Below are 25,236 nucleotides of genomic sequence, written 5' to 3' on the forward strand. Positions count from 1 at the left end.
ACAGACACACACACACACACACACAGACAGTTAGTCTGACCTGCTTTCTTTAGAACAAACTCTTCATTTATCAGGACGTGAGGGCTTTCACTCGAGGGCTAACACTGGAAAATATGTGTGTGTGTGTGTGTCTGTGTGTGTGTGTGTGTGTGTGTGTGTGTGTGTGTGTGTGTGTGTGAGAGAGAGAGAGTGAGAGAGAGAGAGAGAGAAAGAGAGAGAGATTGTCAATTGTGCATAAAAATCTGAACTATTTTTATGGAAAGCTCCACAAAGACAAACATAGTCTGTATTTGAGTAAGACAATAGAGAGAGAGGGAGAGGGAGAGAGAAAGCATGCGAGAGAGAGACAGAAAGAAAGAAAGTGAGAGGGAGAGAAGGGGAAAGAGCAAGTGAGAAGAAGAGAGAGACAGTGAGTGAGGGAGAGAGAAGGAAAGAGTGAGAGGAGAGAGAGACAGAGGGAAAGAAGGAGCAAGTAAGGAAGAGAAAAAGGGAGAGAGAGAAGAGGGGAGAGAAAAAGATGGAGAAGAAACAAGAGAGTAAAAGGGGGAGAGAAAAAGAGAAAGAGGGATAAAGCAAGACAGAGAAAGGGAAAGAAACAGAAAATGAAAGGAAGAAAAAGGACAGAAAGAAAATGGGAAAGAAAAAAAAATAGGAAAAAAAGAGACTCAGAAAAGCGAAGACAGGGAGAGAAAGAAAGGGAGACAAAGCAAGAGAGAGTGAAAGGGGAGAGAAAAAGGAGAAAGGGGAGAGAGTAAAAAGGGTAGAAACAGCAAGAGCGAGTAACAGGAGTAGTGAAAAAAGAGAAGTACAAAAAGAGAAAGGGGGATAGGAAGAGAGATAAAAGGGAGACAGAGAAAGGGGAGAGGAAAGGAAAGAAAAACAGAAAGAGGAGAGAAAGAGGAGGTAAGAGAGAAGGGGAAAGATAAAGAAAGTGTTGAAAGTGGTGAAAAAAGAGTAAAAGAGAAAAGGGAGAAAAAGAGCAAGAAAGACAGTGAATAGGGAATAGAAAAAGAGAGGAGAAGAAGAGAAAAACAGGATGAGAGAGAGAGAGGGAGGGCGAGAGAGGGGGTGGAGGCTGAGTGACTAAAGACAGTGCAGCTCAGAAGGAGAGAGAGGGAGAGAGAGAGAGAGCGGGTGAGAGGGTGTGAGAGGGTGGAGGCTGGAGGCTGGGTTAACAAAGCAAGTGCAGCTGAGAGAGAGAGAGAGAGAAAGAGAGAGAGAGAGAGAGAGAGAGAGAGAGAGAGCGTTCTGTAGTTGTTGAGTCTGATTGTGACTGATGAGTGTAATGGGGTAAGACAGGCTCCACAGGGGGCTCTGCAGGTGTGTGAAGAGAACAGTGCGCAGCCTGAACTGCAGGTGAGAATCAGCGCAGAGGAAACAGGAGTTCAGGCTGATTGAACGTCTGAGCTGTTTATAAGAGTTCCAGTGTGTTCAGACGGTGCTGAGCTTCATTACCATCGGCTCTTTAACTACATCATCTGTAGCACAGCTGCTGTATGTCTCTGATCAGCTCAGAGTGCATGTCTGTGAATTAAACACTCTCTCTCTCTCTCTCTCGCGCTCTCTCTCTCTCGCGCTCTCTCTCTCTCGCGCTCTCTCTCTCTCTCGCTCTCTCTCTCGCTGTGGCTTTATTTGATTTCCAGTTAAAACAGCCATTAAGTACAAGTTATTAATTTTACTGGAAGTATTTCTGAGGAGATCTGATGTAATAAAATTCACTTGCTTAAGGAAAATGAGTCCTAACAACCACCCGAAAGACCTGGTAGCCCACCAGAACTTCTATACCTGTATATCTGCACTTGTTCATCTATTTGTGTATCTATCCATGTGTTTATATAAATAGTGTCAAAACTAAAATAGTCAAAAATGATTAACGCTCATTTTTTCATGTTAGTGCTGGTTAATTTTCCCACTTTGACCCTTTTTGCACCGTCTTTAATTTCCAGCCTGAAGCCCACCCAGCTGCTCATATGCTGTGTGTGTATATATATATAGCTACAATTAAACACACTACTTTTTACATTGAAAAAAAACTTCTTTTGGGGTCAAATTTGAGCAAATAAGACAAACCTGATTAATTGTTATAAATGACACAAAGAATTTGATTAATCATGTTTAATTATTTTAATCATTTGAATCATTTCATCTGTTTTTTAGTTTAGTGGGTGTGTATTCTTTAAGTAATGTTTTAAACATTGTTAAAAGTTACTATCGTGAATACTGCCTTTTATAAGTTGAAAGCATCTTGGGGTCAAATTTTAGCAAAAAGACAAATGAGATTAATTGCGATTAAACACCGAAAATAATGGGATTAGCTGTTATTTATTTAAAGTGTAAGGCAGCCGTATTATTATTTTTTATTTACTTGTCACATGTTTCCTCCAGCAGTTCCATCCTTGGTGTTAAATACATTCTGCTGAAGTCATTTAAGTAAAACAAAACTCCTTTTTTTCATTCCAAAGTATTCTAAAAATATTCTTATAAAAATTATTATATAAACTATTATATAAATATATAAGCTATTATGGATACTGCCTTTACAAAAGGTACTTCATTTCTGTATTCTGAATATATATTCTCATTAATTGTATATCGTTACATCTCATCCTGTCTTAAAAAAAAAACCTAATGACGCTTAGTTAGTCGACTCATATATTAAAACAAAATAGTTAAATAGTTTTTTACACAAATGTGACTAATTGCGATTAACGACACAAAGTATGTGATTAATTGTGATTAATTATTTTATTGGTTTGAAAGGCCGAGTTTTTTTATATATAGTTGGTGTGTATTCTGAAAGTATTGTTCTTAAAATGTAAAAACGAACTGTATTGTGAATAATGCCTTGTAGCATTATTAAAAAGTAGCATATTAATTAATACAGGCTCCATGAATACAGACTCAAAAGAATACAGGTATATTCTGTATTCTGAATGCACTGCTTTTTAAACTGGGGAAAAAAAACTTGCAATCGCGATTAATTGTGATTAACTACACAAAAGAATGCGTATAATTTCGATTTTGATTGTTTCACAGCCCCCATTTTTTATTTAGTGGGTGAATATTCTAGAAGTATTCTTTTAAAAATATGAGAAGCAGCTGTATTGTGAATACTGCACATTTGAGCAGATAAGACAAATGCGATTAATCGCAATTAACTGTATAAAATAATGCAGTTGTTTCACAGCACTAATTGTTTTCATTTGGTGGGTATGTATTCTATTCTAAGTATTTTTATAAAAAAAAAAGTTGGTACAGTATATTGTAAATATAGACTTTGAGTTAATGTGGGCTGAATGCATATATTTCTTATTCTTAATAGTCTTTTTATGTATTACGTAACATTCCAACCCTGATATTGAATACATTCTGATGAAGCTCATTAAGTCCACTCATATAGGTAGCAATGCTTTTTACATGGAGACCTCTTTTAGGTTCAAATTTGACAAAGTAAGATAAGACTGCGAATAATCACGATTGTTTGAATCATTTGACAGTCCTAGTCTTTGTGTTTTCATGTGTTTGTGTGTCTGTAGTGGTACAGCTCGAGCGTGGGTGAGGGCGTATTTTGGCTCTGGTGTTGGTCGTGTGCTGCTGGATGAAGTGAGCTGTACAGGAAACGAGCTCTCTATAGAGCAGTGTCCTAAATCGGCCTGGGGGGAACACAACTGTGACCATACAGAGGACGCTGGAGTCTCCTGTATTCCCCTCACAGGTACATACACACATTAGTCCACTCGCTTCCATACACACATAAAACATACCTCAGCATATTTCCAGAGTCTTCCAGAACATTTGCAAAAACTGGACCAGACTGAAGACTTCATAATGTCCTAAAACACCTCTACACTGTACAGTAACACTCCTCATATCCTCTAAAGCATGGGTTCAGCCTAGTTAGCTACAGTAGCCTTAACTGAGAGTTCATGCAACATCAGGGATGTGAAAGGTGCAGAGAAACTGAAATACTGCTTATATGGAGCATTTACTGAATTTGCTAAAAAAAATAAGCGAAATGTATACAAAACCATTATTTATAGGGTACTTTCTTATGTGGTGAATGTCCCAAACCCTAACCCCTAAATTTATGCTTGTAAAAAATAATATTTGTTTTTATTTCTGTTATTTGTAATGTTTTGAAGATTATTTAGATTTCTTTTTTAGATTTAGGTTTATCATGAGTTTAATTCATAAATAAAATTTAAAAAAATTTAAAATGTTTTCAAGTCACTACCGAAACACAGTTTCAGTCTGTAGGTGGAGCCTTATTTTAGCCACACCCCTACATATAGAGCAAGAGGTGAGACTGCATCCCTGTCCCTCAGGGCCACGTGGCGAGCAGTTAGATCTCATTGTTTTGAAGTAAATGTGTCCTGAAATTGTGTTTTACTGAAAAATATTATGATTTTATGTGTGTACAGTAGTTCAAGGCTGTGTTTGACAGTCATATAATGGCTAGTGTTTTTGAGCTAAAATTGATACGACTGAAACGGTCCCTGCTGAAACCTTTGTTGGCATTATAATTGTTTTCGTATTGACAAAATGGAATGTTCACTCATTTATTTGAATGAAATAATATGATTAATGTAGAGGGTCATTTAAAACAAAAGGATTTAGTCTAAAGTAGAAGTTAATTAAAAGTCTAAAATGTGTTTTGAACTATTTGAACCCATAGATTGATCAGTATATGAAATTCAGTAAATAAACAGTCATTGTGGATTAAAATGTGCAGAAGTATGTTCAGAGTATATATAAACTTATTTTCACTTAGACAATAAATAAAACATCATTTGATCAAGGGGCCCAAACATTTGCATGGGTCTGCCATTATTTTTAAAATTAAAGAAAGTTTGAAATGACACAAAAATCACTGTTTTGGTGTGTGTTAGCTAATTGACTAGTGTGGTTGGGGAGGGGAACTAACCTTAACCGTTATATACAGGAATATTAGCTAGATACTATTGCTAGATACTCTCTTACTCTGTAATCGCACCCTCTCTCTTTCCGTCTCAGATGGATCAGTACGGTTGGTGGGTGGAGTTGGTGGTTTTGAGGGCCGGCTGGAGATTCACTACAGAGGCCAGTGGGGCACTGTGTGTGATGATGGCTGGACAGCCACCAACACACAGGTTGTTTGTAGACAAATGGGCTACAGGTAACACACACACACACAACAATGAAATCCACTTCTATAATCATGTTAACTCAATGTTTTAATTCGTAGTTTATACACAGTAAAGACTTTTTATTACTTAATTAAAAAGTAACAGCAGGTAAGTTCAAATTTCAGAAGAAACCAAAGATACCCCTACTTAAGAGGGTTAATGTTCATCTGATTACAGAAAGTTTCCTTATGCCTGTTCTGAAAACATACTTTACACTGATAAGCTGAAACATAACAGCCGATGACAGATGAAGTGAAAAACAATGTGCATGTCAAGGTCTGAGATATGTTAGATGGTAAACGAAACTGTCGGCTCTCACAGTCACCGTATTGGTTGTGGGAGAAATGGGCAGGCGTGAAGACCTGAGCAATTTCAACAAGTACCAAATCATTATGGCCAGAGGATTGGGACAGAGCATCTCTGAAACAGCCAGGCTTGTGTTCTGGTCAGGTCTGAGGTGGAGCAAACCACAAAGTGATGCCAGGCTCATCAATGTGTGAAGGCAATGAAAGCTGAGCAACAGAAGGGGCAAAAGCACAGACATTTTTAAGTATGGTTATGGGAGGAATGTGTCACAACACACAGTGCATAGCACCCTGCTGACCATGGAGTCAGAAGATCTGTAAATGACTTTTAATCAAACTAGATCTAAGTCTGAATTAAGCCACATAGACTGAGAATGCTATGGAGCATGTTAAATCCGTGCAGACCAAGTTCACGTGGTATGTGTGAAGACCTGCACCTTGAAACACTGGAGTAAAACCATAGAGCTCCTCCTCCTGCTGTATCTGTCATTTCACCACCCACTGAAGGTATCAAAAACAACTTATATACATCAAGTTTCAAAACCTGTCTCAAAAGCTGTCAACAACAGCTACCGTTTCAAACCAACTACCAAACCTACTGGCTAGTGGAGTCATTGAGAAAATAGGTGCATTCAAGTAAGTGTGAATGTGCATGGATCCACGAGAACTGAAAAAGGCTGTGATTTCCACTGCCTTTTACTGCTTTCCACTTTTTCAAGCTTCTTTCAGCACTTGGAGGCACAACTCATCTTTTCTACTATCGACCTGGCCAGGTCAGGTGCCTCTACATGTAGACAGTCAAGACCTGGCAATGTTTATCACACGTGATGGACTGTTTAGATATTGCCATGTGGCTGAGCGTCAGCCCCTCTGCACTTTAGAAAATGCTGATAATCATATTAAAAGGCTTATCAGGTGTGTTGAATGACCTAGACAACAACAGCATATATGATTCTACTCCAGCTGAGCATGACTGGAAGCTATGTTAGAGGCAGGATTAGTACTGAACGATGACAGATGCCAATTTTATCAGAGTAGCCTTTTGTTCCTGTGACACAGTGTGTCTGCAGAAGACATATGGAAGACGAAGTACACATCACAAATGCTCCAGTGTCTTCAGATGCAAAGAAACATCTTGCTGACAGTCCTGCACTAACTGTCTTTATCCTGCCTTGCCCACAGTAACATCTACTGATGCCTCTTGGAGCAGTGTTAACATGCTGTTGACAGTGAAAGGACAGTGGTCTTCACTTTTTGCATCCTCTCAGCTGCAAAGTGCGAGTACTCAGCCATTGAAAAGGTGTTTGTGCAGTAGAAAAGTGGTGCATTTACCTCTAGGACTATCGCTTCACATTATGTACACATCACCAAGCGTTGGCTACTTTGTTGACTACCAAAGTCTTTGGCAAAGCTGGCCATCTGAGCCATTTGCTAACACCGGGCCTGAGTATGTTGCTTTGTTGTCGGCTGCCCTTAACTCATTTTGAAGTTGTTTTGTCTGCATGTGCAGAGAAGACTTTCCTCGACAGATATCGGATCCCAGCTCTCTTCATCTGCCTTGAGATTGTTTCTGGAGGAACGCAACATTAAGCACCACCGCTCATTAGTTTTCTATTCAGCTGCAAACACGGCCATAGAACAATTCCACAGAGCACTAAGAGGATGCATTCAAATACTGCAAAATAAGGCATGGAAACCAGCTGTTACAGAATTCTTGCACATCTATCGGGCTACTCACCATGTGGCAACTGGGGTTTCCCTGTTTGAATTATTACATGGACGTGCTCCTGCGCTACATTGACAACCTGACAACTGATGCATCAGAGTCAGACAGCACCAGCATAAAATGAAATGTTACACAGATGCAAAATGAGGTGCACGCACTTCTCAGTTCGGAGAGGGAGACAGTGTGCAAATGAAAAAGCCCCAGCACGTGCCAAAGGGGCTCCCAAATTATAGTGACCCTGTCAAGGTCAGGACAAAACCTGCCCTGGCACACATTCCCTGAGCGCTGGCAGAACTAGGAATGCGTCCCATTTAACTCCATTCTTAAGTTCTGACAGGCACAGCAACCACAGAGCGCACAAAAAGGTTCCAAAAGCACAACCTTCATGCTCCATGTTCTCCTCCTGAAAGGCATAGTTTGCTTTTGAGTGATTATTTCAGGATTTACGGGGTAACTCACAGCAGTGCACTCACACCACTTAGCATGTCTCAGAAATGCTACTTCTTTCAATTTGAACAGACTGTTAATGACTGTTGTTATTGTAAAAGCTGTTATTTTATGTAAAGCAACTTTGGGGATATTTCTGTTGGTCCATTGGGCCTCAAGGCATTTGTTACAAGTCTGAACAATTTCAGGGGGTTTTCCTCTTACAGTGTTGATATGGTTGTGTGTGTAGGTCTGGACAGAGTGTGAGCCCAGAACATTTTGGAGCTCCGTCAGGGCCGATCCTGCTCGACAATGTGAGCTGCACAGGGAAAGAGCCCACGCTCACGCACTGCAGCAGAGCAGACTGGCTCAGACACGACTGCACACACGCGGAGGACGTGGCAATAGCCTGCAGCCCTCAACGCACCGGGCAGGGAGTCCCTACAAGTAAGCATACATGCATATAAGTATACGTAAAACACATTGACATGTACAGCCTTAAGTACAAGCTATTCATATTTTTATGTCCAAAAAAAAAATTTACAGAAAATAACAAAGAAGCCTCAACAACTATATTATAATATATTATTTTACAGTGTCCACTCCTTACCTTCATTACAACTTTTGTTCTTTTCAGTAGGTTTTTCTTCATTTTTTTCAAAGAAATCTGCAGGGATACTTTTTCTAAAGTTCAGTCTTAGTTGGTTGCATTTTTTTGCTTCTTTCAATCCAAGTTATCCCAACTGCCAACTGCTTCAAACTCATCTGTCCAATCTCACTGTATGTCTTAGATGTTTAGTATTTCCTTTTCTCAGTAACGACTTCTTGACAGCTACACATCTGTTCAGGCTCATAGTATTGAGTTGTCTTCTCACCGTGGTTGGATGACTTTAGATATTTTTTCAGACCTGAACAAGAGTGAAGCTTGATTTTCTCATCTCTCTCAGGGATCAAAGTACTGTTTTTCTGATGGGGACAGTTTTGGTGGCCTACTAGGTCTTTCAGGTAGTTGTTAATAGACTCATTTTCTTTGTATCTTTCACTAATTTGTTGAACTCCACTTTTGGAAACTCCTGATTTTTGCTTTCCCTCTGACTTTCTCCCTCAATTTGCAAGTGAATTATATTCTATCTAATCTTCTCAGAATCATTTCCTTTAGCCATTTTAGATGTTCATAGGGAAGACATCTGGGAGGCATCAAAGATGTGTTTAGTTAGTTACTTGTGTGAGTGTTGATGTCTGTTTGAAGAGGAACATAATGTCAGTGGCTCCTTTGGGAACATCTTTTGTTGGGAGGTCATAGCTGTAAGAGTTAAAGCAGCAGGAGACTGCACAAAAGTAAAGAGTGGACAAATCGGGGCTCGTACAGTCGTGAAAATCCTGCAAAAGTTATGGAATGTAGAATTTTTTTCCAGGTCTGGGAAATTCATAGAAAGTAATAAGTGCTGGAAAAGTCAAGGAATTTTATGGACTTTCCCCCAAGCAGTTCGTCATCTCATCATCACACTAAAGAGTCTAGATTGCAAAAAACTGCAAGACCTCCAAGTCTAAGAGTCTTAGTGCTAACATTCAGAACGTGTGCATTCCAAACTTTGAGGAAGATGTTTTGACATTCATACACTGGAGAAAATGAATTAATAAGACCACACTGAGCCCTGCTTGACCAGCTCCTTCACAGAGAGTCACAGTGCTCCGTGCTGTAACAAACATCAAGTGCTGCAGCTGTGGTTGTACTCTAGGTCCTCAAAGTTGTGAACTGACTCTCGCTACATTCTTCTCCTGACAGTGAAATGGTAAATGACGTCCCCTTAATCGTCATGTGTTTGTCTTTTGATGAGAGACTAACTAACACTCTTTATAAATGAAATGGGCATGTCTGCACATGAGAATACAGGAAAGTGTATGTTCCACTGGAATTATGGAGCATTAATGTAGTGAGTAAAATGACATCCGTCCAACATGTCGGAGTGTTAAACTTGGTGCTGATGTCAATACACGGGTCAAATTTCAGTTCACTGGCAGTCATTTCTTTAAACTGGATTCTGACTTGCTAGTGAACAATATTTAAATGTTAAATTAGCATTAAATTAATGTCTGAATAATATACATTAGAACAGCTATATGTTAAATGAGTGCTGGGCATTACTGATAAAATTCAGTCAGATGGTATTAAAGTTTCATTTGAACAAAGTTAATAAACTCATTCTTTCTAAGTTTCCTTACTTTTATGGATTTTAATTTTTAAGCAAATTAATTATGGATACTGAAATGCTCCTTAAATTGCTAGATAAAGTACTTAAATATCACTAAAACAGGAAAGATATTTCATATAGACATTCTACTGTTTAAAAAGTGTGTGGACCCTAACACATTAAATTCCTAATGAGCTGATATTGTATTTACAGTTGATTTTGTTTAATTCTCAGTCCAGCAGTGACACTGGAGTGTTTAAGAGCTCCAGCAGCACTGCTGTGTCTGATCCACTCGTACCACAACACATACTAACACTCCACCACCACATCAGTTTCACTGCAGTGCTGAGAATGATGCACCACCCACATAATACCTGCTCTGTGGTGGTCCTGTGGGGGTCTTGACCATTGAAGAACTGAGTAAAAGGGGGCTAATAAAGTATGCAGAGAAAAGATGGACAACAGTAATTATAGAACTACAAAGTGCTCCTATATTTAAGTGGAGCTGATAAAAAGGAGGATACAAGGAGGTGGATTTAATGCTGAGGCCGGTTGGTGTATATAAATGAACAGACACGCAGTTTCACGGTAAAGACACCCACATGTACTTGGAGCCATTCCTGCATCACTATACTATGTGTGCCTATAGGCGTTTCTTCTTTGCTCGTAATGTGCTCCATGTACTCTCTTTCTGAATTGCTTTTCAGTATGATCCTGTACATGCACTGTTAGGCCTCTTACTACTGAGTTTCTATGATTCTATGATTTAATTATGATTCTTTAGGAAATTCATTGCAAAATCAGTTCACCAGATGACTCAACCGAGGACACAATTTCAACATGACTTTTTTTTCTTTAATCCATAATTGGATTATAATACCTGAGCATTTTCCAAGAAGCTCTTTATTAATTTTCTCTTTGGTGAGGTCAGAATAAAAAAATTCCAATATCTGAAGAGACTTTGGCAGCCCTGTCCTGGAACTTGGTCTAAAAGGGTCATTGCCTTCTTATGTACAACTATGCCTTATATCCCTTCTTCTAAGGGAAGAAATCACAATTGCTTAAAAATGTTATTTATTTATAACACAATAGTAGTAGACTCTTGTGTATATACAAAATGCAAAATATGTACATTAACACATACAGCGATGAGCCAAAAACGTTCTGACCAAATGCCTAATATGCTGTTGGACCTCCATGTGCTGCCAAAACAGCTCTGGCCTGTTGCAGTATGAACTCTACAAGACCTCTGATGGTGCCCTGGGGTATCTGGCACAAAGACGTAAGCAGCAGATCTTTTAGGGCCTGTAAGTTTCGAGGTGGAGATGCACTCGTTCCAGGACATCCCACAGATGCTCGATTGGATTGAGATCTGGGGAATTTGGATGCCGGGGCAACACCTTGAAATCTCTGTCTCTGTCTGTTCCTCAAACCATTCCCAAACAATGTGTGCTTTGTGGCAGGATGTTTATCCTGCTGAAAGAGGCCACTGCCATCCGGGAATACTATTCCCATGAAGGGGCCTACCTGCACAATGTTTAGGTAGGTGGCATGTGTCAAATTAATGTCCACATCAATGCCCAGAACCAGGATCATTACCAGTGGATCATTATTCAGAGCATCACACTCCATCCACCAGTTTGTCTTCTTCTCGCAGTGCATTCTTGTGCCATCACTTCTCCAGGCAAATGGTGTACATATACCTGGTCAGCCATGTGATGCAAACGAAAACAGGACTCATTGGACCAGGCCACCTTCTTCCACTGCTTCAAGGTCCAGTTCTGACCCTTGTGTGCCTGTTGTAGACTCTTTGAACAGTGGGGTTAGCATGAGCACGCTCACTGATCTGCAGACATGCAGTGCCATACACAGCAGGGTGCGATGCACTGTGTATTGTGACATGTTGCTCCCATAACCATCATAAAAATTGAGCTCTTTTGTTGGTTCAGACTAGATGGAACCTTTGTTGCCCTCTCTCATCAATGAGCCTTGAGTGCCCAACACCCTGTTGCTGGTTCATTTGGTTGGTTTGTCCCTCCTCGGACCACTGTCCGTAGGTACTTGCCACTGATGATTTTACCATTTCTGAAATGCTGTGACCCAGTTGTCCCTTGTCAGAGTCTCTCAGGTATTCACACCTGCCCATTTCTCCTGCAGTACCATCACTCCAGACTTTGACATGTGCCATTATTACAAGAGAATCAGTGTTATTGGCCTCATCTGTGACTGGTTATAATGGTTTGGTTCATCTGTGTATAATGATAGTTGCATTTGATCTTGCAGATTGTCTAATGTTGGGAAGGAGCTCAACTTGGAGTGTTTTGAAAACGTATTAGTGTAAAATCTCATAGCTAGTGACTCTTCAGGGGGAACTATACGATCACTGCTAGCACTCAGTGAGTCATAGCTATAGCTGCAGCTGCCACTTGACTTATCAGGGCTTGTTCCTCCTCGCCATTCACTATAAAGAGTTGATGGATTTGCCTGAACCTCAATTCTAAAACTGAAAGGAGTCTTTAATGAGATGCATATTCAACACAATGCAGTGAGGGATTCAAGAGAGCACTGGAGGCAATGAGTGAGTGAGTGAGTGAGTGTCAGCAAGCGATAAGGAGAAGCAGAAGTGTGTCCAAGTCAGGAAGAGAATGTGTGAGTGAGAATAAATGTGGAGTGTGTGTATGTGAGAGATTGTGATGAGAGAGAGAGAGAGAGAGAGAGAGAGAGAGGACCACTGACTTTGTAAATGGAATTGGGAAACCAATAGGGAGTATTCAGTGTAGTGTGACGTTACCTCATTCTTCCAAGTTTTGCATTGTGTGTGTGTGTGTGAAGGCTCCTGCTGTGTGTATACTGAGGGCAGTGCTCCCCTCTGGATCAGGTTTTATTGACTTTGGAGAAAAGAGACGGAACTTTTGAAGCTTCACTCTGTTCTGGAGACCTCCTTTCTTCATTCCCCAACTGCATTCACTTTACAAGCACACACACACACGCACACACACATTTGTATTCCTCTCTTTGTGGGGCTGTCTTCCATATGACTAGCTAAAAGTTGCGGTAGCTACTAAACCTTTTGAGCAGATAGTGTTGATGCTGGGATAGTTGTGAGTGTGATAGCGCAGATTAAACTACTGTGGCACTATAGTAAACAGGACATAATAATAATTTAATTAGTGAACAATTTGTCATTTTAACTGTGAAAAATAGAAACAGCATGTAAAAGTTTTGAATACTAAAATCCTATAAATACAAAGTTTTTTTTTCCAGAATAATTACGATTCCACACGAGGGGATGTTATTTCAACTTAAGTAGCATTTTGTATTCTGTATAACTAAACGAGATAAAACACACATATGAACCCACACCAGCAGGATTTTGCATATCACTGCTGTCAGATCAAAACCTCATATCTCCAAAAGAGTAACTTTACAGGAGAAAGAAAAAGCATACTTTACTTTTAATGTAAGTCAATGGAACCAGACCATTTTGGGCCATTTCTTATGGTCCATTCAACATGAAATTTATGTTGAATTAATTTATAATATAGTAATATAATAAATTAATTTATTATATTACAACTTAATTTGTGTTACTCAATTTTCAGATAACCAGGGTTTAACAAGCATATTCAAAATAGCCCTTTTCTTTTTTAAATTAATTTTTAATACTAAACAAATCTCATAGTTTTTTGTATATACTATATGTTACAGAAGCACGCCACAACTCTGGCCCACATCATGATTGTAAGGCACCGAAACCGAAATTTGGGCCTAATATCCAAAATATATCAACATATCAACATCTATATGTCTGTACTCTGCACTCTCATTGGCTAATAGGAGACAAAAATGTTCACTACTTTGCTTATTTAGTATCCAGTTAATTATTTTATACAGCCTGAGATGGAACAAACGGGACAGAGAAGTATCAATCTTTATTGTTTAGCTATAAAAGACAAATTTTAATGTTTAAGTGCTAAAGTGTTTTTTTAAAGTGGTTCTTAATCTCATTCGGTTTAGGTCTTGGCTCGGACTTGACTACTATGAAATTTTGGTCTTAAATTGGAGTGGCCAGTCTCGGTCTTGATTCAACTTAACTAAAATTCTAACAGCTACATTTAAACCACCCCTAGGTTTAACCCTCCAGAGCCAAATCATCTGACTTTTTTTTATTCTTTCTAATATAAGCTGTTATTTTTGCTAAGAAACACTCCTTGTGGGGACCAGCCAAAGGTTGCCACATTTTTGAACAATTGGTCCCCATAAAGGGGTAAATTCACACTCTTTGCCTCCAGCATTCTCTTAACATGCACAGCTCACTTGCTGCATTGTATATTTAGCATGTCACACACACACACACACACACACACACACACACACACACACACACACACACACACACAATACACACACTTCCTCACATACACACACACACTTCTTCACATACACACAAAGCTCCTTCCTCAGTGCTGACAGGTTAATAAAGACCCATAGTAACCGCGTCTCTGTTGGAAGACAAAATGTTTTTCTTTTCACTGGCCAAGTAGCTGTGATGAACATGCCCAAAGCCTGAGTTTAACAGGCACTTACAGAGCTACTTGCTGCAGACCTAATTCTGTCTCTCTGCTCTACTGTGAGGGCTCATTCACAACTGTGTTGAAGACAAAGGGATAATGAGAGTATGAGGATGTTGAAGTTGCTTAACAGTGTATATGTTAACCCAAGTGTGGAACCCTCAAGGCCTTTTCAAAAGGATCCTCAAAAAATTGTTTAAATAGTATTTTTCTCTGTGTCATTTAGGTGGATACAGCCAAGAGGGCTCTCTCACTGGTTTGGTCTTCAGGAGCTGGGCAGACATTCTTGGACATTAGTTTACCTAGCAACATACGTATAAAGTGACCAGTCATATTTTGATTTGTAGATGGGACCATTTTTTAGGGAAAAAAGTTACTCTAGGTCTTATGACCTGTGAAATTTCTGGACTGTGAATATGAGCTGTAGCCTGACCAGGTTTCAGTGATTGTCAGTAATGGAAAACAGCAGCAGCTCTGTGTCCGGGTTATGTGAATGGAATGTCTTTTACAAGTTTCAGAGGTCCGTGTTTAATCTAGAATGGCCAAGATATCTACAGCCCTAAGCTAACATAATATGAGTAATCTCGCAGGCGTTCTAGCAGAAATTAATATCATTGTAGAGGTGATTTTGTTTTGACCTTTATGGCCCAGACCTAGCTCTTATCATCACGTTTTGCCTGTGGTTGACCCACGAGTCTAAAGTTTCTACTCTCATTTTACGACAGTTGCTACAAATGTAATGAATTGAATTGAAAGTACATAAAATAATATTTAAATATAGGAACAAACATAAATCATTGGATAATTACATAAAGCACATTCATATCCAGCATTCACAGGCGTCAAACATGTTGCACATTTGACTTTCTTCCTTTTCTGCCAGTGTCAAAAAATGATTTAAAAACATGGCAAAAAAAGACAACTGTACATACAAACATAACCTATCATAATAAAACACACAGAAATGGAAAACAGTCAATGTGCAACTTATAATGGACTGAAAGTTTAGAAATTAAGATTAAGAAATCTACGCTTTCCACAGAATATCTTTGTTTCAGCATAATGTAAGACATTTTTTGAGACAAACTCTGCAGAAAGCGAAAAAGTATAGTGGTGGCTCGGAGGCCTTGGGGTTGAAATTATGCACCACTGCCTTCAAATCTTCTCTCTGTAGATGAATAATGATTTTTTTTACTGGCTTCCCCAGCACACGGCCCATCTATAATGAAATCCCCTCAGAGCTCAGTAATAATAAACTACGACCGCGCGCAAGATAATGTTCAAAGCTAAATCATCAGCTGAATGGAAATGTGTGGTTTTGCTCAGAAAGAGACGTGCTGAATGCAGGCGCCCATCTGAAAAGCACATTTCAACAGTATAGTGGTACATATGTGTGCGTGGGGTTTGGGGTGGATTATGCATTATGTAGTAGGGCTTATTTAATAGGAAGCTCATTAGACTGCTTATGAAAAAAACACTGAGGAAAAGATCAAATAGGTCCACATGGAGTCGACTGTGAGTCTGAGATGGTCATATATGTGAGAGGAGGCCAACACTCCCTCCTGACTGCCAGGTGGTTTTTCTATGATCCTTACTGTGTTACACACCTTCACACACACATGCCGGTGACGGTAACCAGGGTACTGCGGTAACAGCCTCTGTTGATGGTAAAAACTTCCCCTCAGTGTTTATTTACTGGTTGATTTTATGCAAAGCATAGCAACTAAAGAACATGCTCCTCATGGCCCGTGAAAACACAACAATGTCTCGATCAGGATAGGGAACCCCTGTTATTGGGTATTGGGTATCCTACATCAGTGGTCATCAACCCTTTTCTTGGAGATAAAACTTTCCTGCAGAGTTTAGACTAACCTGCATGTAATGCTACCCTTCTGTTATTAATCATCATATTAATATTATTATTGTTAGCAGTGGGAGTATCTTTGTAAGTCAAATCAAGTCAGCTTTATTGTCAATACTATAATATGTACAGGACATACAGAACATTGAAACTGCATTACTCTCAGACCCCATGGTGTAGCGATAAATAGACGGTAAACGGGGAAGTGTGAATTTAAATAGACACTAAAAAAACACTAAACACTAATTGTAAAAATAAACACTAATTGTAGAAAAATAGAATAATAAAAAAATAAAAATATAAATATAAGAATCTCCTGAAATCAACACTAAATTGACATAAGGCACATACAGATTAGAGTCTGTGGGTATAAATAGTGCAAATTCAAACAGTAGTGCAATTAAAACGAGCTTATGGAGCATTTAAAGTTATGAGTGCGTAAGTACATCTGCTGATGCTTCAGGTATAAAGTATTCGAACACAAATGGTCACAACTCAATTGTTCTGCTTGAGTGTTTGTATCCAAGGAAAATAAGAACAGATAAAGCTCACACCTAGTATGGAATAACACAATGGATGTGAAAGCAAACCAATAATAATGAGCCCCTCCCCCAAATGAACCTGGAATTTTTGTCGAATAAAAGCTAACGATAAAAATGGAGGTCTGATCATTTTAATTAATAAAATCGAATAAATATTTACCTCCATCATCAGATCAACTGTTGACTCTCTTGGCTGTGTCTGAAATGTTGTGACTCTTTTGAGCTACCAGTGAGCAATAAGGGGTGAGAACCCCCTGCTGTGAGAACTATTTAGACAAAGACTGCTGCTTTGTGGATATCAAAGTCACAATTGCCATATCATGATTAAAAAAATTATTGTATCCTATATATGAAATGTGTTTTATTATATGCATATGATTCTGTGTCTCTAACCTCAAGACCTCATTATAGAGAGTTTTTTCAAATGAATTCACCAAGTCTCATATATGTGTGATTGTCTCAGGTGTGCCTGTGCGGCTGGTGGGTGGAGAGAATGAGAGAGAGGGGCGGGTGGAAATCCTGGTCGCTGGCCAGTGGGGGACGATCTGTGATGATGGGTGGACAGACCAGGATGCGGAGGTGGTGTGCAGACAGCTTGGCTACAGGTAACACATTTACAGTCATATGCAGAGGTTTAAATGCTTCCAGTCAAATTACATGTTTTGTTGATTTCACTAAGTGAAAATCAGTGCATATCCTTGACAGGGAAGAAACATGAAGTGCCCATGTGTCACGATTGGCCCCTCCCAGTCCTGTCCATGTGCTTGTGTTGTGTTTACTTCCCAGGCCTGTCCATGTGCTTTGTTTTGGTTTTCAGTCCTGCCCTCTTGTTTCGTGACTCCACCCCAGTTGTCTCCAAATGTGTTTCCAAAAAATTTAACAGAAAACGACACGGAAGCCTCAACAAGTAAATATAATATCGAATCTATCAAATCTATTTAATTTGCCCACTTAATATTTGTGCAATCTACTGCCATCCAGCCAAACCAACCAACCACTTACAGCACAGTGTCAAAACAAAAGTTCTCAAACATTATGTTCCCCTTAAAATAGACACTGACATTCATACTTAATAGGCAACAACCCAAACTCTGTCACACAAGCTTCTAAAGGAGATATTTGTGAGGAGATTATATGTAAGACTTGCATAATGAAGAGGACAGTCAAATATATATATAGATATATAAATGTACACACACACACACACTTACATATATGTACACATATATACACAGAAATATACTATTAAAATAATTAAAAATGTTTTTAAATAAAATAAGTGTCTTTGTATGTATGTATAGAGTTGTATACAAAACTTTGAGCACCTCGGTTAAATGATTTTTTTTATTGAATTTACACTTTTACTACCATAACAGCAAACCTTTCATGCACAGCTATTGTTTACTTGCTGAATATTAAAAAAAATAATAAAAACAAAATATAAAAACATTGGAAACAGAAAACTTGGACTGTGCAAAAGCTTTTTCCAATATGTTAGACTCAGCTAATGAATAGAAATTGTGCAAGATTTGCAGAAACAATTGTTGTATTTTGTAAGATATTTATATTTAAAACCAAACGCAACTCATTTACTCCAGTGTCCCTTGGCAGAAGCTGTGATCTGCAGTAATTAAGGCCAGAGAGAGAGAGGGGGAGAGAGATCTGTGTACCTCTCTGTTGCCAAATGCAGTTCCTGTATTTATGACCCAGTGTGTCTTTCATTTACTAATAATAGTTTGACGTGTGTCTGTAATGCAGCATCACTGGAGGAGCTTTATAATTCAGTGTCCCAGTCTTTAGCCTTCTTCAGTCAGCCTGTCTCTCTCACATGCACACACGTGTGTTTTAGAGGTTATACATCTGGAAAGCATGAGGGTGAGAGTGCATTGCAGCTCGCCGACGGTGCTCTTTGTCTAAGATATGTGTGTCCTGATTTTAAACACAGCATTAAGACAGGAAATAACAGGCCCAGTGTTAAAGTTGAATGTGTTCAGATGCTCGGTTTGGGTGTGTATGCGTGGCCTTTACATTCTGTTCCTTTGAGTTGAATACAAGTTCACACTGACTCTGGAAGACATGCACACAGACAATTGACATATGCATTGAATGAACAGGAGTAAGAAAGAAAAGGAAAAAATAGAGGAGAGAAAGACAAAAAAAAAACACTTTGGCTGTTCTGTTGACTTATAAGTAGATCTAATGGACGGTACATTTGGAAATTATGGGTGAAAATATTAGGCCATTTTAATGATTGGAACTCAGCTTGTTAACTGAAATGACTTCAGTTGATGTGTTGGTGTTATATACAATGTGAGCCAACTAAGTACATTGCAAAAAATGTACAAAAACTGGCAAAAACACTGAAAATGAAATAATACACAGTCAAATACAGTTAGGTTTCACGCTATGAAATGCATGATATTGGGAACAGTTTCTGTAGTTCTGTTTAACTGTATTAAAGGGCTCATTCACCAAGCACTTTATTATGAACACTAAACTAATACTGTGTAACCACAAATGGAAAATAAACTCCACTGTGCAGCTCTCAGAACAGGACAAAACGGCCTTCCTTGGATGGTTGATTGGCCAAACAGTTTGAAACCAGAGCTGGAATAAGCTGAATCATTCTCGCCTTTGTATCTTGTTTGGGAACACTTCGGATCCCCAGTTGAGAACCTGAGAGTGGTAGACAAAATCGTGTGATCACTCAACGCCAGAAGTCATCACGCAAATGTGCTAGAATAAAAAGAAGTTTTGAAATGAACAACAAATAAATTAATGAATAAATAAATTAGTATATGTGGAAGTTAGTTATGTTAGCTTGTCTATTTCTGGATAAAAATGTATCAAGATGAGGATACAACAGTACTTTAAACAGAGTATGTACATGAAAGATTCTGTTTTCATGCATAGTAGTAATATTGGGCATTTTATTATGATTATGATTATTATTTTATTATGTTTTTATAATGTAGTTATGATATAACTGAAGTTTGGGAAACCCCTTCTTCTACCAATCTAACGCATCCTCAAAAATCCTCTAAATTCACATCCTCACCTTCTGTTTCCATGGCAAAGTGTTCGCAGTCCCCACTGCCACCCCATTTACCATCTGTTCCTCAGTCCTACATCAGTCCTGCCACGGCTATGAGTGGGGAACTGGCCTTCTAGCTACAGGCAGAACTCCAGCTCAAGTTCTCAGAGCTGGTCTCCATCAGTCTTCTCTCATACTACCACCGTGTGTTGAAAGCATGATCTGAGCTCACAAACAGTAGTAATACTGGGAAGGGCCTCCCTCTGCTCTCAGGTCTTTGTAACATGGATTCTACAAGATGTTGGAAACATTTCTTTTGAGATTCTGGTCCATGTTGACAAGACTGCTTTGTGCAATTCTTGAAGATTTTTCAGGTGCAGCTTAATGCACTTTTATTTCAAGGTCCTTGTCCAGTGACTGGGAAAGTCCCCCAAGAACTCTGAGCTCCCTGTCATGTTCATAAAAACAGTTTGAGATGACTTTTGCTTTGTGACATGGTGCTTTATCACACTGGATATTGCCATTAGTAGATGGGTAAATTATGGCTGTGAAGGGATGCACACAGGTCAGCCACATTCAAGTGTAGCATTCAAGTGATGATTGTTTGAAGTGAATGGGCCCAAAGAGTGCCAAGAAAAACATTTCTAACCCCATTACACCACCTCCACCAGCCTGGACAATGCAGGTTAGGACCCTACCATCTAACCATCAGACCTAGTTATGTTTTTCTAGTGTTCACTAGTTTTGGCGACCTTGTGCCCACTGCAGTCTCAGCTTTATGTTCTTGGCTGACGTGGTCTTTTGCTGTTGTAGCCAATCCGCCTCAAGGTTTGATGTGCATTCTGAGATGACGTTTTCGTGAACAGAACTTTCACTCACTGGATGTTTTTTCTTTATTGCACCATTCTGAATAAACTCTAGAGACGGTTTTGTGTGAGAATCGCGGGAGATCAGCAGATATACAAATGCTCAAACCAGCCTGTCTGGCACCAACAATCATGTCTTAGTCAAAATCACATTTTCCCCACTCTGATGGTTGATGAGAACATTACCTGAAGCTGCTTGATCACATCTGCATGATTTTGTGCTTCACTGCTTGCCACATAAGCCTTAATGAGTAGGTGTACAGGTGCTCCAAATAAAGTGCTGGGTGAGTGTATATAGAGTATAGATCTGTTTAGTAGATCTGAATTAGTATAAGTCTGTTTCCCTCATCGAACTCAAATTAAGCCACATCTGCTTACCAAAAGAGGCAACAGAAAAAGGTGCAAAATCACAAAGTCCTTGAAGTCAATTTTAAAGGAGGCTGCTTCTTGAAACAAATGAAAAAGCCCTGATTTAATAGTAGTCAAGCCGTAATATCTATAGTTGCTACTTTGGTTGATAAAAAGAACTTTTAACTGTTATTGCCATTCAAATACATGAAGTCTTTAAATTAATAGTATTCAACTATCCCTTTGAGAAACTCTTCAGTAAAAGTTCAGTCATCTCCACAACCATATGTGCATTTGTGCGTTCTTTTCTGTTCCGCACTGCATGTTTAATCAAAATCTTTACTAGAAAGCGGTGAGGACGTGTGATATATTTGTAAAGCCCAAATGTTTTTGTTTTTTTTTCTTGTTGAGTGAAATGAGAGCTTTTATGAAAAGATTAAAGCATGTCTGAGTCACAGTTGTATTAATTTAAAACTCCGATTACAGCACTGATAAGCTCGGCTTTACCCACATAGCAGTAATAAGATTTTATCTAGTCCATACTGATACTCTCTCACTGTAACTCCACCCAAGAGTGAACCCAATCTTCATCGTGTGCACGAGTGCTCAGTCCCTGCGCAGCCCTCCTCCAGGGACGTCATCACTAACAGGGCTCAGGCTATGACACTGTAGCACATATCTGATGACCCTCAATCACCACTGTTATAGTGGGCCGCTCGGGGCTCCCTTGTGTTATTGCTAAGCACTCTCAGGGAGTATGTCCATCTTAAAAATGTTTGTGTGTGCACCACTTGACTGAGTTTTGGGAATTGTGTTCATTTGTGCAAACTGTTAAAAGTTATCTTGCATTACATATACCTGTGATTTAACATGACCAAAATTATCCAGACACTTCTTCTAATTGGTCAATTCAGCCACTGGTGGCTGACACAGGCATTCAGCACATATACAGCTTGTGTAATCTCACTGATCAATAGAATGGGACACGCCGCACAAGGTCACTATGCTCAATGCCAAGTCCCCCAGCACTGGGCTGTGGAGAAGTGGAGCTGTTCTCTGGAGTGGTGGTGCCCCATCCTATATCTTTGGGATGAGTTGGAGAGATCCAGAACTGATCATTCAACGTCAGTATCTGACCTCACTAAAGCTCTTATGTCTGAAAGCAATCAAATTCTTACAGCAATGTTCCAAAATCTAATGCAAAGCCTTCCCAGAAGAGTAGAGGCTGTTACTACAAATCAATACCTCTGATTTGGGAATAAATACTGGATGGACAGGTGTCTACATTTGAAAAGTGATGGCAGATTTACTAAAATATGCAGTAATTACTGACAAACTATAAACATTTTGCACTAGTAGTGTTATCTACTAAGAATGTCCGTGCAAATGAAAACCAGTGAAACTCACAATTACCATCCAGTATGCAATAGTTTGAGCTCCCCTAATGTCACATGACATTTTGCTGATTTTCAAAGTGAAATTAACACATTCTTTACAGAAAACGACTTAAACATGCAATTTCTTTCTGCATATTTTAGTGGACAGTTTCTTTATTTGCTGAGGTTAACATATTAGAAACAAACAAAACATGAAATGTAAACATAGATAAAAAAGGCCACATTTTTGTTTTCTAATATGTTCAATCCAATTAATAAACAGTAATTGTGTATCGAAATGTGTAGACGTTTGTTCTCTGTACATTATATGTTAGCTTATTTTCACTTAGACAATCAAAACATGTTATTTGACTGGGATGCCCAAATTTCTGCACATGACTGTAAAGTTTATTGATATTGACAATTATCAGTAAATGCTCATTAATAAAAACAAATTATATGATACACTGCCTGGTGTGGCGGTGTCTGTAGACTTGGTTCTGATTATTGTTTTCTGCTGTTTTGCAGTGGACTGGCCAAAGCTCGGGTCATGGCATATTTTGGAGAAGGGGAGGGGCCTATACATGTTGATAACGTGAAGTGCACTGGTAGCGAACGCTCACTGGCTGACTGCATCAAACAGCAGTTCGGAACCCATAACTGTCGTCATAACGAAGATGCTGGGGTAATCTGTAACTATGGGCAACTGGACAACTCCGCTGGGGTGAAAGGTGAGACTGACATTTTTTATCATGTTGAGAAGGTTCAGAAATTCTGTATCGTGTCTTCACCTTGCAGGGACGCAGTAGGAGTTTGTGTTAATCATTATTGGTCCGTTTCTGACCACAGAGATGCTTTCGACTGGATATCTTTGGGGTGGTAGACCACTCTTAACCTAGCAGTGTCTTGACTCTGGTCCCTTTGGTGTGTTATATATGTTCTAGAGAAATTGAGGACAGAGTGAATCCTTGAGTCCTGTATGATCCTTGTTAGTCATGTACTCGAATTAGTTTCATATTTACAGATTGAGTTTTGTTCACTGTCTTAACGAGTTATTAGTTTATAGCCTGCTGTCATTAACAGTTATCCATTAGCTTTTTGTTCATATTTTTGTAGCAGAGCATGTGAGTCGTGCAGAGTGGGAGCAGGGAGTTGAGGTTTTCAGAAATTGGTAGCAGGCTTATGGGCTCATGCCCATAAAAGTCCTTGGGCAAGACTCCTAACTCTATCAGCCAAATTGTAAGTGGTTCTGGATAAGAGTGTCTGCCAAATGCCACAAAAGAAAAAATGTAAGCTTGCATGCAACCATTGAACTGCAGAGCTGTTCAGAAATGGAAGTACGATGTAGGTGTGACTAATAAACTGGTGAGTTGAAGCACAATGTAGGTGTTTCTAATAAAGTGGCCAGTGATGGAAGTATAAGGTATGTGTTTCTAATAAGCTGGCAAGTGAGTGGAACCAGGATTGCTGTTCAACACATTTGACAACAAATGGGCTAACAGCAAAATGGCATGTCAGTTTACTGTAATAGTAAACTTTTAAACTTTACTTTAAACTTAAGGCTACACTAAAACTGAACTTACCTTCTGCTGGTGCAACTAGCTACTGGTCTGTTTTGTCCTCATATCACATCTTATTATGATGCTTGTGTCACGATACATATTGTATTATGAAGTTCACCTAAATAGTCAGGTTAGCTGAACGATAATGAACAAAGGCTTATATAGTGTGCAGCAATTTAAGGGGCCAGTGAGTGGAAGTACAAGGTAGGTGTTTCTGATCAAGTGGCCAGTGAGTGGAAGCACAATATGTTTCTAATAAAGTGACCAGTGAGTGGAAGCACAAAGTACGTGTTTCTAATAAAGTGGCCAGTAAATGTAAGAAAAAGGTATGTGAATAGTGGAAGTGTTGTATGGGTTTATATGTATATTCCAGGACATTACACTTACTGTTCCATGAAAAATGGCAAATGCATTACTAAAGTATTGCAGTAACACACAGAAGTTATGAATCTGAGGTTGTATTTCTGCATTTCTTTTATACCTGTCTATCATATTACTACACACTTTACCATCTGGACAAACAATGACAGAGTAGGACAGATATGAAGGGATGATAAATGAGAAGGAGAAGGTGAACAGGAGGAAACTATTACCTGAGTGTCTCTCTTACGTTCTTGCTTTTAAATGTGTCACACACACACAGCAGTGTGTCGGTGTGTGTACTTTGTCTGGTTTTGAGGATGTGGTTACTCCACATGTTCTATGACTGCGCACACACATGCACATGAGCTCAGTTTATGGTTTATTTAACATATCAGTCTACTAATTTAATAACACATCAGACCGGGCTGCTTTTTCCATTACCTTGTGAACATGTGTTGTCTGTGAGTCCTGCTCATTCATCCAGAGTCTGTCACATACACTACACAAACACTTGTGTGCAAACGAAATGCATTCCATAAAGCATGTTTATGTGTTTATTTTCATACATTTCCACAGAGAATAACCGGACCAAGAAAAACTATATTAACTATAAAGACAAAATCATTTTTTCTGGGTACTGAGGTTAAGTTTAGGGTTATATTAGGATTAAGTATCAAAAATGTGTTTATGTCTCTCAAAGATGAAAGGTTTAAGTACTGTTTATCTGATGGGGACAATTTTGGTCGTCTACCAGGTCTTGCAGGTGGTTTGACTAGAAATTAAATAAATGGGTGACTTTTGCATAGAACTATATATATATATATATATATATGTGTGTGTGTGTCTGTGTGTATAATGTATGTATGTGTAGAACATAATTATTATCACCTATAGATACT

General features: G+C 39.0%; 1 protein-coding gene across 1 annotated transcript in view; it reads left to right on the forward strand.

Moving 5' to 3' along the window:
• Positions 1-25,236, forward strand: part of prss12 (serine protease 12) — a 56,911-nt gene that overhangs the window by 15,269 nt on the left and 16,406 nt on the right. Inside the window, exons 5-9 of the mRNA XM_017725533.2 lie at positions 3,537-3,715; positions 5,014-5,155; positions 7,873-8,069; positions 17,252-17,393; positions 22,941-23,143. Coding sequence (XP_017581022.2) covers positions 3,537-3,715; positions 5,014-5,155; positions 7,873-8,069; positions 17,252-17,393; positions 22,941-23,143 — 863 coding nt within the window. The remainder of the gene's footprint in view (positions 1-3,536; positions 3,716-5,013; positions 5,156-7,872; positions 8,070-17,251; positions 17,394-22,940; positions 23,144-25,236) is intronic.

The sequence above is a fragment of the Pygocentrus nattereri genome, chromosome 22 (assembly GCF_015220715.1).
Source record: "Pygocentrus nattereri isolate fPygNat1 chromosome 22, fPygNat1.pri, whole genome shotgun sequence".
In the NCBI taxonomy this organism is placed as follows: Eukaryota; Metazoa; Chordata; class Actinopteri; order Characiformes; family Serrasalmidae; genus Pygocentrus; species Pygocentrus nattereri.